This window comes from Psittacula echo (assembly GCF_963264785.1).
Source record: "Psittacula echo genome assembly, chromosome: 2".
Classification (NCBI taxonomy): Eukaryota; Metazoa; Chordata; class Aves; order Psittaciformes; family Psittacidae; genus Psittacula; species Psittacula echo.
The window spans coordinates 28934900-28954825 of NC_137737.1; the positions used below are offsets into that span (position 1 = coordinate 28934900).

Sequence of the window (19926 nt, forward strand, 5' to 3'; positions counted from 1 at the left end):
TCTCTACAAGCGTTGCTTTTGTTCTCTGACTTTTATCAAGACCAAAAGTTACTGAACTTCTGAATGATGACCTTTGTCATGAAGAGAAGCAAATATCTTCAGAATACTGAAACAGATAGGAGCACAGATGAATTGTTTTATTCAGCAGGAGTAGAGCTGAAAATAGAGTTTAAAAATGCCATGAAGACTGGGAAAATTTTTCAAGTTTTTATTGCGAGAAACAGCTGGAAATTACTTTGACATTTATTTATTTCACAGTCTTTAACGTGCTGGGTTTTAGCTTGGTCCAGGCTAATAATGAGAACTGTCCCACGCAGACTAATTTTGACATCTGAAAGCAGTGTTGCACGATAAAATAAGGCACCTCCATTTTGCACTTTTCTCACAGAGAAATAACCCAAACTGTCTCTGTAGTATGGATTGTTAGGATACCACTAACGCATTGATTTACATTGCTCCAGGTGATAAATCCATTAGACTAAAGCTGTTGCTTTGTTTTCCAGTCTCCTTGCTTCATTGAAAGGGAAATAATGCTCCATTCAACACTGGCCTTATCCCTCCTGCTAATTGCAGTCTCTTCTAACCTTGCAATGGCAATCAAAAAGGAAAAAAGAGCACCTCAGACACTGTCAAGAGGTATTGTATTATCTACTGTATATAGTTACCTTCTTATCTTACCATATAGGTCAATAAATGCTTTTATTTAGAATGCAAGTGGAAGCACATATATACTTATGACGCATGTTTCTCTAGTGTTAAGTGACACTCTAGGTAGTGCATCTTTTTATTCCATGCCATTTCACTCTGTCAGTTTGCTCTTAAGGGTATGGCTGAGGGCCTCATATAACCTGCATAATTTATATAATTCACAGTGACCTAGTAGAAGCAAAAATCCTAAACAGAGTCTCCCAAATAAGGATGAACTTGTAGGAAAAATGGTGAAAAAATATTCATCCATACACTATTTAAAAGATATTTTATTATGGCAACTTATTAACTACAGTTTGGTAACTTCGGTTGCTATGGAACAATTTTCCTATAGACCCATTTTTATACACAAAACAACAGTCTGATCCACTACTGGGTTTTTCTCAGTGACTTTTTTCTCTTGCTTTTCATCAAAGTCACAGTCATGCTTTGCAGTGAATAATTCACTCCCTTGCTGTGCATAACTTTCAACCTGGGTGTTAATTAAAGACCCTATTTTAAATTATTTGTGTCTGATCAATCATTAGAAATACAAGCAGAGAGAGAGGTTACTGAGGTCTTTTGCTCTTCTTCGTCTTCTTTGGGCCTATTCAACCCTAAAAATCTCCAGCTCCCTTCCTGACCCCTTCTGCATGCTATGCAAAACCTGCAGAACCCACAGCTCAAGTCTGGGGTCTTCCTATACAAAGCACTGGCAAAATCCCACCTACCACAGAAATCCCATCTGCGTCTTAATTGCTCAGGAAGCACTTGACAAAATCATGCAGCACCTGGACTAACCAAATTGAAACTGCAGATCATTTCTCCTAAGAAGTATCCCTGGAGAAAGGTTATTATCATCTGGTATCTACGCCTGTCTTGCATATATCAGAATCTATTTTTCCCACTATGGCTAAATTCATAAAAAGATAACAGAGTACCTTCAATTCTGACAACTTTGAAACACAGAAAGCAAGTACCAGTTTTCTAATTCTGATTCAGGCCTTTTGAGATGCCTTGAGCACTTTGCCTGTAATTTCCACAGATCAAAGGAGAATACTCAAACCTGATGCAAAATGACCCTTGCTGACTCCTCTATGAAGTTACCTATGTCATCAGTTAACTTCAGCCAGGCTGGGAACACACTGATCAGCATACCAGAATCCCACCATTAACTGGACAGATCAGTAATTGAAATTACTCTCCTGAAAGAAGAGATGACCTAGTTGCATAAGAAGCAAATGTCCCTTGAGATCTGCATAACCTAGCACTGTCCAGACACCACAGAAGAAACACAACCTTAACCTGGTCAAGATCCAGAAGCTGTTATACAATTCCCTTGAGGAACATCATGAATGGAGGAATACTGCCCGGGAGGCAGGGATCTACTACAAAGGGGTTGGTGTCTTTGACATCTGAAGGCATGAAACCAACTGGACAATTTGCTTCTTGGTATCAGTGTATCACCAGATATGGATGAACTATGAAGCTGATGATTCATTAGGGTTTTTGTTTCAGTGGTCATTTTTATTTAAAGGCCTTTTTCTAAAAAAAATTATGCAACTAAATTAAATACTTGTAAATTGAAATTCATTACTTTGGAGCTAAGTTTATAACTCAAGACTGTTCTAACAACATTCATATTAAAGTTGATCTTATTTGAGCTGTCATATTTTATTCTTTTTTATAAGCCAACTTTCTCTTTAAGCTACACATGAAAGTCTACATGAAATATGGAGCAGACAACAAAGATATAAAGGATTTGGGTGCTGATTTAGGGATGTCTGAGTATTTAAAAGGTATCTGACAGGTTTGCCAAAGGACTTGAATTGGACGCTCAATCAGCTGAGAGGTTTTTTGGAGGAGTTTGGTTGTTTGGGGTTTTAAAATCTTCCAATGCACCTATCAGGATATGTAGAATAAGCATATCCACAATGTTTAGGAGACTTTGACTACAAAAAAACCAAATCCTACTTGTGTACTACTACTGATAGATATTAAAATGTAACTTGTTATGAGTTACTTGCTTGGCCACCAGTTAATCTTTTTGTTATATTTCTAGGATGGGGAGATGAAATCACCTGGGTACAAACTTACGAAGAAGGGCTTTATCAAGCGAAAAAAAGGTAAGGGATTAAAAACAGTTTGAAAGACAAAGATGTTAATCAGTCATGCCTGAAAATACTATAATGAAACAGAACAAAAAAACACCATGACAGCTGAGCTGCAGACCACCCAGTTAAATAAAACATATTTTGTCTCTATAAGTAAAAGCCATATTAGGGGTCTTATGGCTCTGAAGCAACATCATGAGCCAATAGTTTAACATTATCATTTCTTTGTTACAAGAGCAGTGTTGTCATTTGAATAAGCAATGGTAAACAGGTATTATAATTTGAAAAATACAACTGTTGTGTTTTGGGGTTTTTTTTAATAGCATGTACCTCTGTTTACTTCTTTAAGATTAACATCTGGAAATCAGTTACATTTGCTCTTGCATGGTGATCTACTGTCTGTCATGCTGTCCCCAACACTTTATTAGTTGACACAGGTGCATGATGTACACACAGTTTCTCATTGTCTTGGTAGAAATGAAAGTTTTACTCTACATCTTCTCTGGGACTCAGCTGAAAATATATCTCCGCATTCATTTAATTATTTAAATGTCTCTTGCAATTTGTTTTAGATAATAATGTTAAATTGAAGCCAAATTATTTTTAAAATAAAAGACAATTAATTTCATATAACATGAAAATGGCTAGGAACTGAATAATTATTGACAGTGATAGCAGATCAAGATTAATAACTGATTTGCTGAACAATAACAGTAGTTTAAAAAAATACAGGAGAAAATGCACAGAACTAGTTAATGTTTTGACATTCAAAAATATCGAGTTTTGATACTTACCAAAATATTTACAGAAGACAAAATTTACTGTAAAACCCATGGAATTTTCGTGGAAGTATTTGATGGTAAACCCAATGTTATAAAAATTATTTTATTCCATCTCATACAGATTATTTACATTTTCTTAATTATGGAGAAATTCATACCCAAGCAGTATTAAATACTTCTTCAGTCTGATTATATACAAACTAAGAATGAAATTATGATGGCTCTGTTGTTTCTTTCTTCTAAAATCTCTTACTTTAGAAAACCTATTTAGATATGAAAACTCTATTTCTTTCTTTTATGAAGGAGTTATGTCCTTTTCCGTTTCTCAAAAAATGTCTGTAATTGTTTACAGAATGTCTGTAAAAAAACCCATGGTTTTACTGTGGGTTAACATAAAATTAAATGTAATTTGCCTTTCTAGTCTGCTCATAAAGTCACCCATTTGTATATATTTGTCAAATGATCTAACTACATATTTTATTATTATTATTAATAAAGTAACAAGCCACTGATGGTAATTCATCATTTGGAAGACTGTCAATACTGCCAAGGTAATTTTGATTTTTTGAGTGTAAAAATTATGTGAATACTTTCATGAGAAACTGCATCTACCTATATATTTACCATGCCCTTATTGAAAACTATTTAAAAAGGGAAATAAAAATGTGTTTGAAAAGCTAAGAATTTATTAGTGTTATTTACAAACACTCCACTATGAAGCTATCCAACAAAGAACACAAAAAATACTCAGTGCTGCTGTCCTGCTATCCCTAATGCTTAACTCAGCAGTTTAGATTAAGATGCACAGATTTGCTAATGACTCATTGAACAGATTTAATATTGTTTGGCTCTCCTGAACTAGTAACTAAAGAAGGACACAAGGACACGGCTGCTGAAATCGATCTAGTAAGAATTTTCTGAGAATAATGCACTTTTGTCCAGCTGAGACATGGTATCCATTGAGATGACAGCCCTCACAAATAACAGAAGAAAGCTTCCATTTTCATAGCTGGGAGGTTGTACTGACGTGGGTCAAAAAACAAAAAGCAGTGGTGGAGCCCTTAAGTGTCTCCCCAGGAATGTGAATCAGCGGGGACAGTAACAATGTGGCCAGTCTCTGGCCAATGTGATGCCTAAACGCAGATGGAAAGTCAGTTTCAGATGAACTTCAAAATGGTCATGTCTTTTCTAGCACTGAAGAAAGCTTTTGCAGAAAATGAAGAGATACAGGAAATGGCCCAAAATAACTTTGTTATGCTGAATCTCATGGTATGAAGGGTTTGGGGTTATTTCATTGGGGTTCTTTTTTTGGTCTTTTCTTTTTTTCTTTTCTTTTTTTTTTTTTTTTTTTGGTGTTTTCTCATTCTTTGTGCTTTTTCATGTTATTGTAGCTAAATACCTCTGGCATTTCTGTTACATGCAAATACAGGCATTTGTGCATGTGTATCCACACACAAGTAGCACTTTAATTTTAGTTTTGTCCTCTGATAGAAGGTTATTCACATGTGGTAATATTTTGGCAAAATCTACAGAAATATTTTAATAACTAGCTTTAATTTCTGTGCCAGCATGAAACCACAGATAAAAACCTGTCACCTGATGGACAATACGTGCCTCGAATCATGTTCATAGGTATGTACGATATTTATGTATTTTCAGAGGTGTGATATCTGAACATATACCAGTGTCCTCTTTTGGAAACCTCAAAATAATTCATTTTGCAAAAAAGAAAATAGCACGAGATTTATCATTACCATGGCATTAGTCTGGAACTTGGCAGATCTGAGTTCAATTCTCCCTCTGTCATAGGCTTTAACTCTTGTAAACTTCCTCAGATTATAGATATGTTAGGAGGGTACCTAATTTGTGCTTGGGGGCAAGATGCTTAAATATCTGTTAGTGTAGGGGCTTTTGCTCTCTGTGCCTCTTGCTTGCTGTTGTAAGACAATGTTTACTGGGAACAGTCCAGTATCTGACTGAATGTAGATATCTATAGTGTGGACATTACCACAGAGCAAGTCAATGGTTAGTGACATCTAAGAAATTATTTATTCCATCGTAAAGCAGACTTCTGGAATAGATGATAGAATGAATCATGCTGCAGAATGCCTGTGCCTTCTCACTGGCTGTACAAGGAGTCTAGAGTGACAAGCTCTGTGGTGGCATCCAAAGTTAGATGAAATGAAGCCCACGCTCAGACAAAAAGCAATGTAGTAACAGGAGTCTGTCGATTAACAAAAAGCTTGGAAGGGGAACTGGGAAAAGAGATGTCCACAACAACTTGTTTCCATGATGGGAACATTAAGAATCACAAGATTTTCATCCTGAAGGCTCTAGGTAGGTCATGCAAATATTGCATTAGGTATGCGTGATCCTCACTGTGTGTGCATCTAGTCAAATCAGCCTCTCCTGATGTAACCTCAAAACTTGTAAAACAGGATATTTTTCTTTAATTATGGGTGAAATGTCTGTGTAATCTGTCACTTTAAAATACCTGCATAATATAAAAGTGAACATTAGCTTTTGTACGGATTTCTTCAAATAAAAAGTAGTTGGTTGGAACAGAGAGTAAAAACATGATAATTACCTCATTGATGAAAGCAGAACACACAGGCATCATCTTCACCTGTTGTGGGAATGGGAAGCAGTGTTTAATACAATTACTTTTTCAGACCCATCTCTCACAGTAAGAGCTGATATCACAGGAAGATACTCCAACCGACTTTACACTTATGAGCCACAAGACATACCAATCTGTAAGTGTCCCCTCTGTTGTGTTACTCTGCGTTTCACACTGTAAGCAGCCAGATATACCCCATCCAATTATTTTTGCTTGAGAATACATTAAGATCTCAAAATAACGAATAAAGACTGTGTGAGCATTTGCAATGGAATCATAGAATCATAGAATGGTTAGGGTGGGAAACGACCTTAAGATCATCTAGTTCCAACCCCCTGCATGGGCAGGGACACCTCACACTTGACCATGACGCCCAAGGCTCTCTCCAGCCTGGCCTTGGACACTGCCAGGGATGGAGCATTTACCACTTCTTTGGGCAGCCTGTTCCAGTGTCTCATCACCCTAAATAAATTATAATAGTCTAACCTGTTTAGCAAAACACTTAAGCACAACTATTGTCCCATTGAATTTATTGAGACTGCTCAGGTGAGACAAGGATCATGGGTGAGAACTTTCAGGATCAAGATCTCAGCAATTTGCTGGAGAATGGTGAAAGTCAGTATACCCGAAGGTAACCAACTGCACAATGTGAACAGTCAGTGGTAGGAGGGAATCAGTAAAGAAATGCTGGTGATAGCCTGAGTATCACCTAACACCTATATTTCAGAAAGGAATGTGATTTTTCAGGTTGAGCTAGCCTTTATACCATCAGTCTGACACCATACCACAAATACGTACGTCACATCTGATTACCAGACTTGCTGTTGAGAAATGAAGGAGTTGAAAGGAGTGTTGTCAAATCCCCTTAAGTTAAACATTTTGATTCATGAAAATTTTACCTTCTGTTTCAGTATCAATGCCAGAATTTTCACAACAGAAAACTCTAATGTTTAATGTGTGACCATAAATTAACTGCAGTGTGAACAATTTACTAATCAAAGAAGGTGAGTTTTCTAATAGTACAAATTCACTTTATGTACATTTTTACAGTTATCTTTTTTCTTTCAGTAATAGAGAACATGAAGAAAGCACTGCGCCTCATTCAAACAGAACTATAGTCAGCAACAGTGAAACAACCATAGCCTCTATGAGGTGAAGCTGCACCTCTCTGTCTCTACTAACATTTTGAACTCTTAACAAGCAGCACTGGTATGTCAGATTTAATGAGAAATTTATGCATACTATTTGAAGAACAAACATACAAATACTATAATGCCCATTTGGAAAACAAGAGGATAAATCTATGAAATACTTTGAAATTAGTTATCTGAATAACCAAAAGTGATGGTTTAAGGTGCAGTAACTTTGAGTTGTACTTTTTATCAATCCAACTATGGCTTTGTTAAATCAGCTATGACTTCTGACCAAGATTTATAACCAATGTTTTTGGTGCCATTTTGCAATTTTTTATATAGGTTAATAGGTGCATATTGTCTCATAATTTTTATTTTTATGACAAGAAGCTTGTTAGTCATTAGTGTACCTCTGTTTTGTGCATTTATTTCTCCTTAAAGCAAAAGAGACTTTGCTGGCAAAGCAGAGAAGAAGGCTCTTCCTATACATTTTTGAACAGTTTATACAGAAATAAACCAGTGATCTGGGCTTAGCTTTCTTCTGTGTTCTTTAATTGTCATTCCAATACACTGAGAACAGAACAGATAGTTCACACTGAGAATGTGGTCTCAGTGAGGTGATAATCATCAAATAGCAACTACAGGGTTTGCTATGATAAAGATACAGTGAAGCAAGAGAGATGGAAGGAGATAGTCCCAGAGCTCCACTCCTGAGGCTAAGTGATGCTTGTAAAGTCTAGTATGGGAAAAATGAGCAGGATTGTCCTTGTTCATTTAAATGGCAGTTGAATCATGCGAAGCTCATCCCAGGTCATCCCTTATTTTTCTGCAGCATCCCAACCCAGATGTCAAGGTGACAGCTTGTATATACAAAGTCTACACAAAATTTCCCCAGGATCACAATATGCAAGGTCAGATATCTGTTTTAAGTAAAAAGCTGAAGTCAGTTGAAATAGTTTGTTATCCTAGCAATGTGCTTTTTCATTAGAGCAAAATATTAAGTGATTCATGTGCAGTAAGAGTGCAAACATGCAAAGCTATGTTTGTGCTACCTGCCATTTCTTATGAGGTTGCCTATATACAAACATAAAAGATGAAGAAAGGATCTTTGCAGGACAGCTTTGTTGATTTGAAATACCTAGTATTAATTTGTCATGATTGAGTTATACTGCACCTACATATGACTTCATAATTATGTAAAATTTGGATATAAGCATATATTCCAACAGAATGGTGATAAATGTCCTGTACACCAAGAGAAAAATAAATAAAAAACTTGTATTAGTCATTGACAATATACTGTCTTCATAATCAGTTAAATGATTTTTTTAACCGGTGGGAAAATGCTAGAAACAACATTAAACTGGTAATCACATTCCTTTGACTTGTGTTTGACTCTACTCCTTTGTTTCTGTATATATTTGATCTGATCTATCTGATCAATCTATCTGATTTAGCAACATTTCCCAGTCTGTGGGCATACCCTCTTTCAAGCATGCCAGAGATGTTCAGGAGAAAAGGATGTGAGCCAGCTGCCAGAGGCAACACAGGATAGCCATGGCAGCACTTTTACAAAATAGGGTCGAGTGAAGATTTACGGCCAGAAAAGTACAACACAAAATAACTTTGGAAATGCTTCAGTATGCTAGACTCAAAATATTACCAAAAAAGAGTAGGTGGAAAATGGTAAGTCTTTGCTGTCATGTTGCAGGGATTTTTTTCCTTCCATACATTCACTTTCAACATCAACCCAGATCACAGGAGACATTGGCTTGAAACAACCTTTGCTCTAACTCAGTCAGGAAATCAAATGTGGGATAGTTACAGCATCAGTCAAAGCCTGCTTCACCTACTTAAGATGCAGAAGACTAAGGTTGCAGGTTCTAGATGGATATTTGAGAAAAGGCTGAGCTTGTGGAAGTATTTGCATGGCTATGCTTTAATTGCAGTGTGGAACAAAAACATCCAATTTCGTATCTGGAAATCAGCTACAAAACAAAACTGTTGTCCTCCCTTTAGCTCTAGTAACTACATCTTTGTTCAAGGTGCTGTTGTTTCCTTGCCTACTACTACAATTCTATTAACTGCAAAGATGACATGTGCCTGCCCTGACTACTGTCATGGATTACCCTAGTCTGTCCAGATACTTGATAGCTTTTGAAGTTTTTGATAGCTTTGACAAACCACTCATCCAACAACCACTTCCTAGAAATATCATGGGCACATAAATTCCTCTGTGTCATATGAGATCTGTTTGCAAAGTGACTAAAGGAGATTTCGCCCTTTATCTCCCTTCTCAAATCCCCATGGGTACCAGGCTGAAATCTGTCCTTAGCATAGCTTTGAGGAATCAGACTAAATCTTTGTGATTCTTAAAGATTCAGATTCAGACCTTTTGGTGGAGCTAGACACTCAGGTAAAAAACACCCTGCATATTGCACACATATTTTCGATTTGCAGCTTAGTTCAACATTCATTCTTAATTTTAGCGCTGCTACTATATTTCTGCATTCTCCCCTTCAAGTATTATTTTGGCAGGTAATATCTTGCCTGATGGAACAAAAAATCAGATCTCTGACTGAAGTCTCATTGCTCTGGGATAAGATAATACTTCTGTAGCCTGTGCAATGGCAGCTACAGCATGATTCTTCCCCCTTTTTTCCTCTGAAATGAATGGCATAAGGCACTACTCCCTCTTTTATTCCCTTCTTGCCGTACAGCTTTATTCACAAGATTAGTGAGCAGATTTTTATTCACACTCTCTACTTCCCTCTCTTAAGAAAGAGTGGGAAACTATTCCTTTTGTACCTTGGCTAACTGAAACTAAACAAAACAAAACAGATTTTATTGACCTCCATTGTTTGGGTTACTGTTGAAAGAAAAGAATAAGACTGAAAATGTTAGTGTGAGCGCAGAAGTTGTTTCACACAGAATAAATTCAGTCACAATATAAATTCAGACCAATAGCTGAGAAAGCCTACATGTGTAAACTGTGTGCTTTTACAGAATTCATAACCTGTATACTGTATGGATGGATGCTGATATTAACATAAGCATAATATAGTGTCACCTGTGGAAGCTGATTTTTTCTATAAAAGACTTCTCCGAGTTCTGCCTTTGCTATGAACACATTCTGGGAAACCAAATTTACTGCCACTGTTCACACATCCATACCTACTTTACTGTCTGGACTTATCTGTTGTAATCAGACCAAGGGTAGTCAAACAAACGTGGACTTAACGTCAGTGAGGTGAGGCACAGGAATCTGAGAACTGAGAGAACAGGATCCTCCCCCATGTATCCGTCTCAGCACAGAAGGGTGTTGGCTTTTCTAGGCAGATGGCTGATGTATTAGTCTGCAGAGCTAAAACATTTTCCCATGTGCAAATATTTGCGCTTGACTGGAACAAAAGAAAAGCCACGATACCTTTATGTACCATGGAGCTGAGTGACTGTGGGACACCTCAGCACTTAAAATGAAAAAGGCTGATATACACAGAGAAATTTCCAGATGCTGAGGTGTCCTCCACAGGATTGGCCAAGTCACGGGTCTGCTTCCTTCTGTTTCATCCTTTGTTCAAATGGATGTACAGATCCACAATATGAGTCAGGTGGAAACAAAAAGTCTCCATGGCAATTTAGAAGTCCAAATCATGGATTAGAAGGGGATGAATATTTATTCTTCCACCAGAAAATCTCCAGACTAAAATCTATATGTTTATACCTTTTTTAGCTGTTCGACATGCTCATGCTATTCATCACTTGCCGTCTTGTGTGGCTACTGGGTATTGTAAAGTAACTGACCCACTAGTCACTACAAGTGGATCTACTTTAGCAGCCTGTTTTCTCTTAGGAGGTATTGGATATTTACTGATCCTTTCAGAATAAGAGAAGACACACAAAACCAACAGCTTCCCCTATTTCTGCATAATAAGGAGTCCAAATACAGCAGTCATCCTTTAGTTCACACTGCCATATCAAGCACTGTATTTGAAAATTCCCCTGTGATTCCAACTCCACTGTTCCTAAGTAGATGTTCATCAAGATCTTTGTGCATGTCTAAGTGTAACCTGTGAGAAAGAGAAAAAATACCACATGTAATAATTTTTCAAGGTATAGTGCTCATGACACAACACTCCTCAGGTAGTTTTTGGTGCTTAATTTGGTTATTGCTTCAGGAAAGAACCTTCAGAAAGACCTATTGTGTCTTTCGTTACCTTTTTGTGCACACTGAGGATCACTTGTTACTGCTTTGCACTCCCTGGCTGCACATCCCCAAGTGACTGTTGGTAAAAGGTTGGCACACATTAAACCACGCTGCTATTTAGCACTCAGCCAGCTAGAGAGAGCTGAGTTCATGGACATACAAACCATTGGCTTCACTACTTACATTCACATACAGGGAAGAGGACAGTGACTGCCTGGAGAAGAAGCTACACACTAGGGTGAGGTGTGCTGTACAGAATGGGGAGAAAAGGCCTGATCTGCCAAGTTATTTGTTGCTTCAAGCCTGCAAGCAAGTGGGGCCGTGATTTTATACAGCTCTTGAGCATTTGTATCATAGCACCGTGAGAGCCAAGCAAGAGCCTGCATCTCCCAGACCTGCACTGCTTCGCTTGGAAGACAGCTTCACATTCAATACGTGTTACTGTTATCACATATATATGCCTACTGAGGAGCACTCCCACCTTAATTGAAAGGAATATTCCCTCATGGCCTCAGTGGCTTTAGTTCTTAATAATTCACATACTCTCAACCTTGGGAAAAAAAAAAAAAACAAAACCAAAATCAAAAAAAAAAACCAACAAACCAACCCAAACAAAAAAAAAAAAAAACAAACAATCTTTCTTTCCTTGGAAAAACTCCATGTCTTACTTAATAACCAAGTAAATGAATAGAGGGAGCCACACTCCAGTGAAAACATATTATGGATTGTTCAGTATTCTTGAGCTAAAGATACAGAATGTGGAACAACTCCTTCAAAGAGAAAGCAAGCTTTGGATGCTGTTTGTTTGTTGTTTATAAAAGCCAAGAAACAGGTTTGTTGATGTCTCACAGTGATTTCTAAATGAATAAGCATTCTTTCATAGGATATTTCTATGAAAGCTACAGTGCAGATGTATATCTCTCTTAGGTGTTTATGTGGTATCTACTATATTAACAACATCAAGTATGACCACTGGCAATACCTCGAGGCTGCCTTTCCTGACCAAATGTATTGACTGCACAGCTGGTGAGCTGAACTTTTTAACCCCCAGGTACAGCTACAGGGCATCTCTAGAGCACGAAGGACCAGACAGTTTAAACATTAGTCAATGCTATCGTCCACAGGCAGGTATGCTGCCTGAAGGTTGCTTGCGAAATGGGAGTAGCATTAGAGACTGACAGATCCTTTGTTTTTTTACCCTGAAGAGAGTCACAGGAGCTAAGGATATTTAGCTTTCTACATACAGAAGGAACTAAAATAAAGGCAGGCTAAGATCACACAAAAAATATGTGGCAGGACAAAGAACTGAATGTACATTTTATTTAGCCAATATGAATGAAAATAAGCACAAAGTAGTGCTGCCCCTTTCTGACTGTGCAATGTGTTCTATTAGTCATTTGAATTCTTGAAATTAAAGGGGAAAAGGCATTGTACTAAAATAAATTAAGAAAATCCACAATTTCATAACCAATGCATAAACCTGAAAGAATAAAGCCTTTCCTTCCTGCACTGAAGCAAATCAAAAGATACGTGTCCTTCTAGAAAAGGGTGACTCACCAAGAAAGCTGAGGAAAATTCTTCCTGTGCTTTAGTTTCATAACATGCTCTACTGAGCCACAAACAAACCCAGAATAAACAACGTCTTTGAGATAGAGTAAATTCCAGAAATATCTGTGGTAAACAGATAATTCTACAGCCTTAACTACAGTGCTAGAGGTTTTATGGTTGTTACCATGTCCCCTAGTAAAGTTAAAATTAGAGAAGTAACTGTGGTTCCAAGTCTGACAATAGTGAGTATTGTTAGTGCCAGTAAATACTTTGGCATTACTCAATGTGTGTATTTCAGTCATGTAGACTCAATACATTGGTGGCAGGATGCTGATAAATCGTGGAAATGTTCAAAACTACAGAGTGACTGCAGCAGCAAGTTATAAAATGTTGTCAGGCTGACAACCACATTCTGAAACTGCAAAGTTGAAAAACAAGTAAAATGTATAAAAACAATTACAAAAAACAGGGGGCGGAGAGGGGGAAGAAAGCTTATGTATTCGTATGCATGAATTCTGAATGCATTGGCAAAACTCACATATGAAATCTGGAATAAAAAATACACTTCTAAGGGTATTTCATTTATAGAAGTGTAGATGCTTTGCATGAATATGAGTGTCATCATTATGGCTCTCATAACTTTTGTAAATAACCAGCACAGGTGGAGGTCTCTTTGAAGTGCCTGCCCACTGACCACACAACACGGGGAACAAACAAGAGGAATTAAGAGTTCTGCATGCAGTTGCTGGGTTTACTGGGACTGTAATGGGGGGAAGAATCTGGGCCCAACAGCATGAGTTAGGCTGATGTGTACACATTTCTCCTTTTTGGCCATTATACCCCTCATATGGCACTTCATGTGAGTGATAACTGCACAAATAAAATACACTTTTCTCCATTGACTATGCTGGCTCTGCTTAGATGAAAGGAAGCTACAGTAGCTGCTCTACTATGTTCTTGGTTCATTTTGATTAAACAATAATCATAATCCCATGATTGTTATGATCTTATCTGGAGTTTATCATGTAGGTAAACAGTAGTTGGCTTTGTCCAAATTAAGGGGAGAAGTTTATGTTTAAAGGCAGAGTATCCACTACAGCTTGAGGAAGGCTACAGGAGGAATAAAGGGATGTACTGCATCTACCATACATGGAGCTAACTTCTATTTAGGGAGCAGTGATCACCTCAGAGCAGAGCCTTTTCTGCAGTGTACAGTTAGTTACAAACTAGTTCAAGTCTTGAAATTTTCTTACAAGTTTTTTTCTCTTATGTTACCAGTATTACTCTTAAATCAGAATAACTGTTAGCATAAACAGCCCCAATTAGAATGGATGCCGCAAATGCCCTATTGGTACCTGAAAGCGAGTGAGCACAAGCATATGAGGACCCATTGTGATATACCTACACATGAAGTGCTTTAATGCAATTTAAGTATGTACTTGTAACATGTTATCTCTCCTATAATGGGTGGTAGTATTTTTAATTACTAAATTTATTGCCCATAAGAAAGATGCTTATTGTGTGAAACATCAAACACATTGTAAATGTGTTTCTGTGGTTAAATTGCGGGGATGATTATAATCTTTTCTCTAATTATCCACATAGTTACCAAGGTGATTGCCATGCAATGATGACAGAGACTTTCAAACTCATCTCCTATATAAGCTAGGCTTTGTGCAATCAGAATAGAACAGCATATAAAGATTAGTTTGTTTAACAGAAAAAGGGCATCTTGCACAGTTGAAATCACAGCGCTAGGCAAGACTAGAAGTACTGAATTAAAGTACTGATTTCTTTTTTAATTTTAGACTGATGTAAATAAATGGTAACTTATACAAGTATAAATCATATGAGTAACTTACGTAAGTGTAGCCACACTACACATCGATTAAGCCTGAAAAATGTACCCTCTTTCTACAGCTGTTTTTTGGTGGGGTTTGTTTTTTTGTTTTTTCATTTTGACAAAACCACACATACCACATGGACCTGAAATTCATCTTTATATTTGAAATCATTCTTTAGGAAAGACAGCGAGAGAGACAATAGATGACCATGACAATTTAGCAACCAATACTACTAAACCATTAGTGAATATACTGCAAAACATTGGATGCTAAGGATTAAGAGAGTGATATATGTTACTTTGTTTCAAAAAATTGCACAGGCATCTCAATTTTCCTGGTCGTTTTTACCTTGTCTGCACCTCTGTATGTTCCTTTGGTTTAAGAAGAAAAACAAGAAATAAAGCAGCACCAAAGATAAAACTGAATCTGGAAGACAGCAGAGGAAGAAAGGATAAGATATTGACCAAAAATTCCTCAGCATAGCTTTAATTATATTTTCCCAAACTTGATTCAGAGTCAAATTCAGAAAGAAACCTCTCTAGGAGAGAAGCGTGAGTCAGCCGTCAGTGGCTGCAGGGGGAGGGAGGGTCATCACACTCACAAGTATTTAAGATAAATATTGTAGTCTCAACCTACTCCATGAAAGATGGAATGACAGGGAAGAGAAATTGTCACAGGTTTTAAAGGACAACAGTGCAAAACGTGTCTTTATAGGCTGTTTTCTCCATGCAGTCTATACCTGTGAAGTGAAAGAATAAGTTCTTTGCACCAAAGATGCTGGTCTGAGTTACTTCTAGCAGCCACTTTCCAGCACAGCTTTGCCAGAGAAGGAGATTGGGAATCTGGTCTCACCTTTAACAGTGATTATGCATTGCACTCACCCTCATATCGCAGGACCATGCAGCTACCTCACGTAGGCAGGTTGTGTTTTTGTCTTGCTACTTCCCTGGACAAAGAATAAAATGAATTATAGTCATGACCAAAGAAATCCACTTGGATAGTTGAGCTGGTAAATGAATCAAAGAAGGTAAGAGTGGCAGCTTCTACAGCAAGTGGTGTAAATAAGGAAATACTTCTCCAGTTGATTTCTTTCCAAAGTGACAAGAATATTGTTTTATCACCAGGACAGATCAAGGGAATTTTCACAATCAGAAAAAAAAAAAAACAACCCTGTAACATGTTTATTTTAAGGTAAAATGATAGGGATGGTAGAGGTTTGGTTTTTTGGTTTGAGTTTGGTTGGGGTTTCTTGGGTTTTTTTTCACTAAAACAGCTCTTTGTCTTTATCTGTATTATAAAGTTAGCTGCACAAATAAAATAACTCAGAATTGGGCATGTATCCATGACAGCAAACTTTTGGTCCCTGCACAGTTTTGATTGTTGCTCAACATTTCTTTGTCACTGACACTGTCTGATTTATTATATTACAGATTCTATTTACCGTCATTTACCTTGAGATCTTTCCTTTCTGAAACACCAGTGAGAACAGAAGCGAGCCAAACCCTCCACAATGCAGCTATTCACTGTGGTCTCTACTAAAGAGTTGCTCAAGATTATTCATGTTAGGAGCAGTTGCAATTACTCCTACAGGGTCTGTGGGAGGATTTGTGGGAGATAACAGCATCCTTTCCTACACTACAGGCAGTTCATACCAAAAGCGTGTGTATCGCCACCCTGACTGTTCACTTTCTCCTCCAGCGTTGAGCTGCATCCAGCAAAGAAACAGCCAGGAACTGCTGTTGGTAACTGTCACAACCCCACCTTTTCAGCACAGAAAATGCAGAGCAGGTTTCTTCCCTTTCACTGCATGACGATTCCTGTGCTTTGTCAAGGATCCTACACACAACAGGCAAACCCATCTGAGCTTCTATCCACTTTCCCTTTGTCTCCTAGCATCCACCCAGATAGGCAAACACAGCAAGGCAAGGCTGTGTTCAGCTGCAGCAGCCAGCCCTGCACAGCGATGCCGCCCCCCTCCACAGAGACATGGCTCAGGCAGAGACGCTGAAGCTTGATTCCCAGAATACAACTATCCTCCCAGGTTAGTTTGCACAAAGCAGCCTCTGTTCCTTAATTTTTTTTCCACAGATGCAACAACTTTAGTGAATGCACAGCAGGGCCTTACTCTGAGCAATGATCTTAGTATGACCAGCTTAGGGATCAAAGGTCTTACCGAGCATTTACAATGCAAAAAGTGTAGGCAAACAGTATGACAGGAATAATCAAGCATTCAAGAACCATGCCCTACCACTCTATTTGATAGGATATGCTGTTTCCTTTGCTCCATCAAGGCCAGATTATTAGAGAAGATGGGAGGGGGGGAGGTAGGGGAAGACAGCATATTCATCTGCAATAACCAGGAAAAGAAGAAAACAAATAGCCAGAGTCAGGATGACAGTTATTCCTCCACGTGGAATAGTGGCTTTAGGGGCTTTGTTGAACAGGCTGCCGTGTGAAAAACCTCCTTGTACTTCCCCCAGTGCAGCAGCTTAGCTCAGTTGTTTAGTTTCTCATTGCTGGGCTCCTCGGAAGCAGGAATATAATTGCAGCCAGCACCAAAACACTCCTCAGCCTGGGCTGGCAGAGCTGGTCCTCTGCCCTCTCCCTCATCAGAGAGGCAACCACACCATGGATGTCACACCAGGCACTGTAATGAGAGGCCTGACTGTCCACTGAAGACAGCACATCCTTTTTCAGTGGGCAGATTCATTCAACTTGACAGTCTCCCTTCCCAGACATGACTTATGGGTTTGGAATACATTCACCCATAAAGGAGCAGGCATCATCTCTGCTTTGGCATTTCTCCTCCAAGGTAGTGCCACTAGCGGCACTGTGTTAGTCCTAAATGTTGGCTGTTGACCATGACGAAAAGACCCTCAGATGGATAGAGTTTTGATGTCACTCTTCAAAAAAAAAAAGAAACCCAATAAGAAAAGTCCATGAATCTTTTTAAATTTTGCAACAGCAAGAAGTGGTCTTAATGGATCTCAAATATTTGAAATGGCCATGAAAGAAGCTCATTTCCTGTTCCCAAATATTGAGAAAGAGGCCTACTGTGTCACTGATTCAGCAAGACCCCTTGTCTTTGCTGGAGTCTGCATGTGTATAGTCACACATAGACAAAAGTTAAAAGAATGCAGATTTGACAGACACGACAATTTGAAATTGGTAGAGAAGGCTTAAATGATATGAGAGATTTGCATTTATTGGAAACAGGAAAGATAACAGAATGAAAGTAAACAGATTAAGGACAGGTCTGCTATTTAGGACAAATTATTTCAATCTGACCAACCTATAAATAATTGCTTAATACCAAAGGAAGTTATTTGAAACTTTAATTAGCAGCAGCTTGAGAAACGGAAACCTTCAGGGGTAATATAGCATGGGTATATTGTACCCCTGAAACTGTTCTTGAAAACATCGAGGAAGTAAGGGAGACAGCCATTCACAATCTGACACATATTCTCTCCTTCAGTAAAAGTATTTTGAAAGGCATTTATATGGCAGTAATTCTTAACAGAATCATCTCCTGATGGAACACACATACATTGGAAGGAGATTAGTCATTAAGCCAAGCAGAAATACAAGACAAGCTACAGCTTACATGGAGAAACTATACTCAGTTAGCTTTGCAAGTGAGCTAAAAGCTGGAATTAAGAGAAAGTTCCAGGGCAGTTAGTGCCAGCATATCCTGTTCAGGATGCGTGAACACATGCACACTCCATCACAAGCATGGTTTATATTTCCACATTCTATGCCACAAGGACAGGGTTTCAAAAATTATTAAATCTTGACATCTCCATAATTGGAAAAGATGAAAAATGAAGGAATGAATCAAAAAATTTGAGGCAGATAACAAAATTTGCCTTGCATTATTTTAAAACCAAGAGTTACAGTCACACATCATCGTGCCCCCAGATCATTTAGGGTGTGGACTGAGATCTCACCCTGAGTTGATGCCTCAGTTCAAAGCTAGTCCCCAGAAACTGGAAAAGAACCAGGACAAAACTGAGCATTTATGCATGATACACAGGCATACCTCAGGTAGCTTAACCTTAAAACTATGTCTGGCAGAAGTGAAACTCTTTATATAGTCCTGGTGATGGAAGAGGTGTTCAGAAATATAGCAGAGCTCACCTAAGAAGAAAGAGGTCTGCAGTGATTGAAAGAAAGAGACAGTGCAGGGAGAAAGGCACCTAGCTAAGCACTTAACTTATCACCCATCATTACGAATGTGATGCACTCCATCTGTCAAAATGACAGTAAGATCATTGCTGTCTCCCAAATAACCACAGGCCTGTATAGGCTAGTTTTAAAATATCTCACAGTATCATATCACATAAGCAAAGGTTTCCCACTCAAAAGCAGAAGCTTTTCCAAACATTCATGTCACTATGTTGTGACTTGCTGACTCCTGCACTGCTGTGTGAATTTACTACATGCCTCTGCTCCAGTAGCTCTGGCAGACGTAGCATCAACTGAGCACTCTGTGCTCTCACATCTCCATTTATACTAATTCTCTTTTTGTTATTGTAATAGTACAAGTTTCATAACTGAATTTATCTATAGGAATCATTTTATATGTTTACAGTTGTTGGCTATTTGCTTTCTTTTTTTTTTGGAGGAATAAGTGGTAGAGATTCTTTAAGGAAAAAAAAATTGACCCAAGTTGTAGACGTCATACTGAGTTGACCAACAAGAACTTCAGAATGACTCAGGTTCATATCCAAAACAAATTCCTCCAGAAAGATAAAAGCTGCAGTCATCATGCAGTGCTAAGCATCTAACCCATATTTAACCAAGTGTTTCTAATAATCAAGAACAGAATGGTGACTGAATAGAGAGTCCTGAGTAAATTCAGGGATGGTAGGCACCATACGCAAAACTGGATTATAGACCCAAGTGCTGAGTCCAAACTTCCTCAAATTTCAGCGATGTTTTATCCTGGAGTTGCAGGTTGAATAAATCACGATTTCAGAACATTGAATTTT

The 19926-nt window shown here is 38.1% G+C and overlaps 1 protein-coding gene across 1 annotated transcript; it reads left to right on the plus strand.

The window, feature by feature from the left end:
• Positions 1-530: 530 nt before the first annotated feature.
• Positions 531-7321, plus strand: AGR3 (anterior gradient 3, protein disulphide isomerase family member; the record flags this gene model as incomplete). The annotated part of the gene is made up of 7 exons (XM_080611059.1): positions 531-636; positions 2750-2813; positions 4082-4134; positions 4776-4852; positions 5152-5215; positions 6256-6339; positions 7272-7321. The coding sequence occupies 7 exons, from the start codon at positions 531-533 to the stop codon at positions 7319-7321; spliced, it is 498 nt and encodes a 165-aa protein (XP_080467185.1).
• Positions 7322-19926: the final 12605 nt, after the last annotated feature.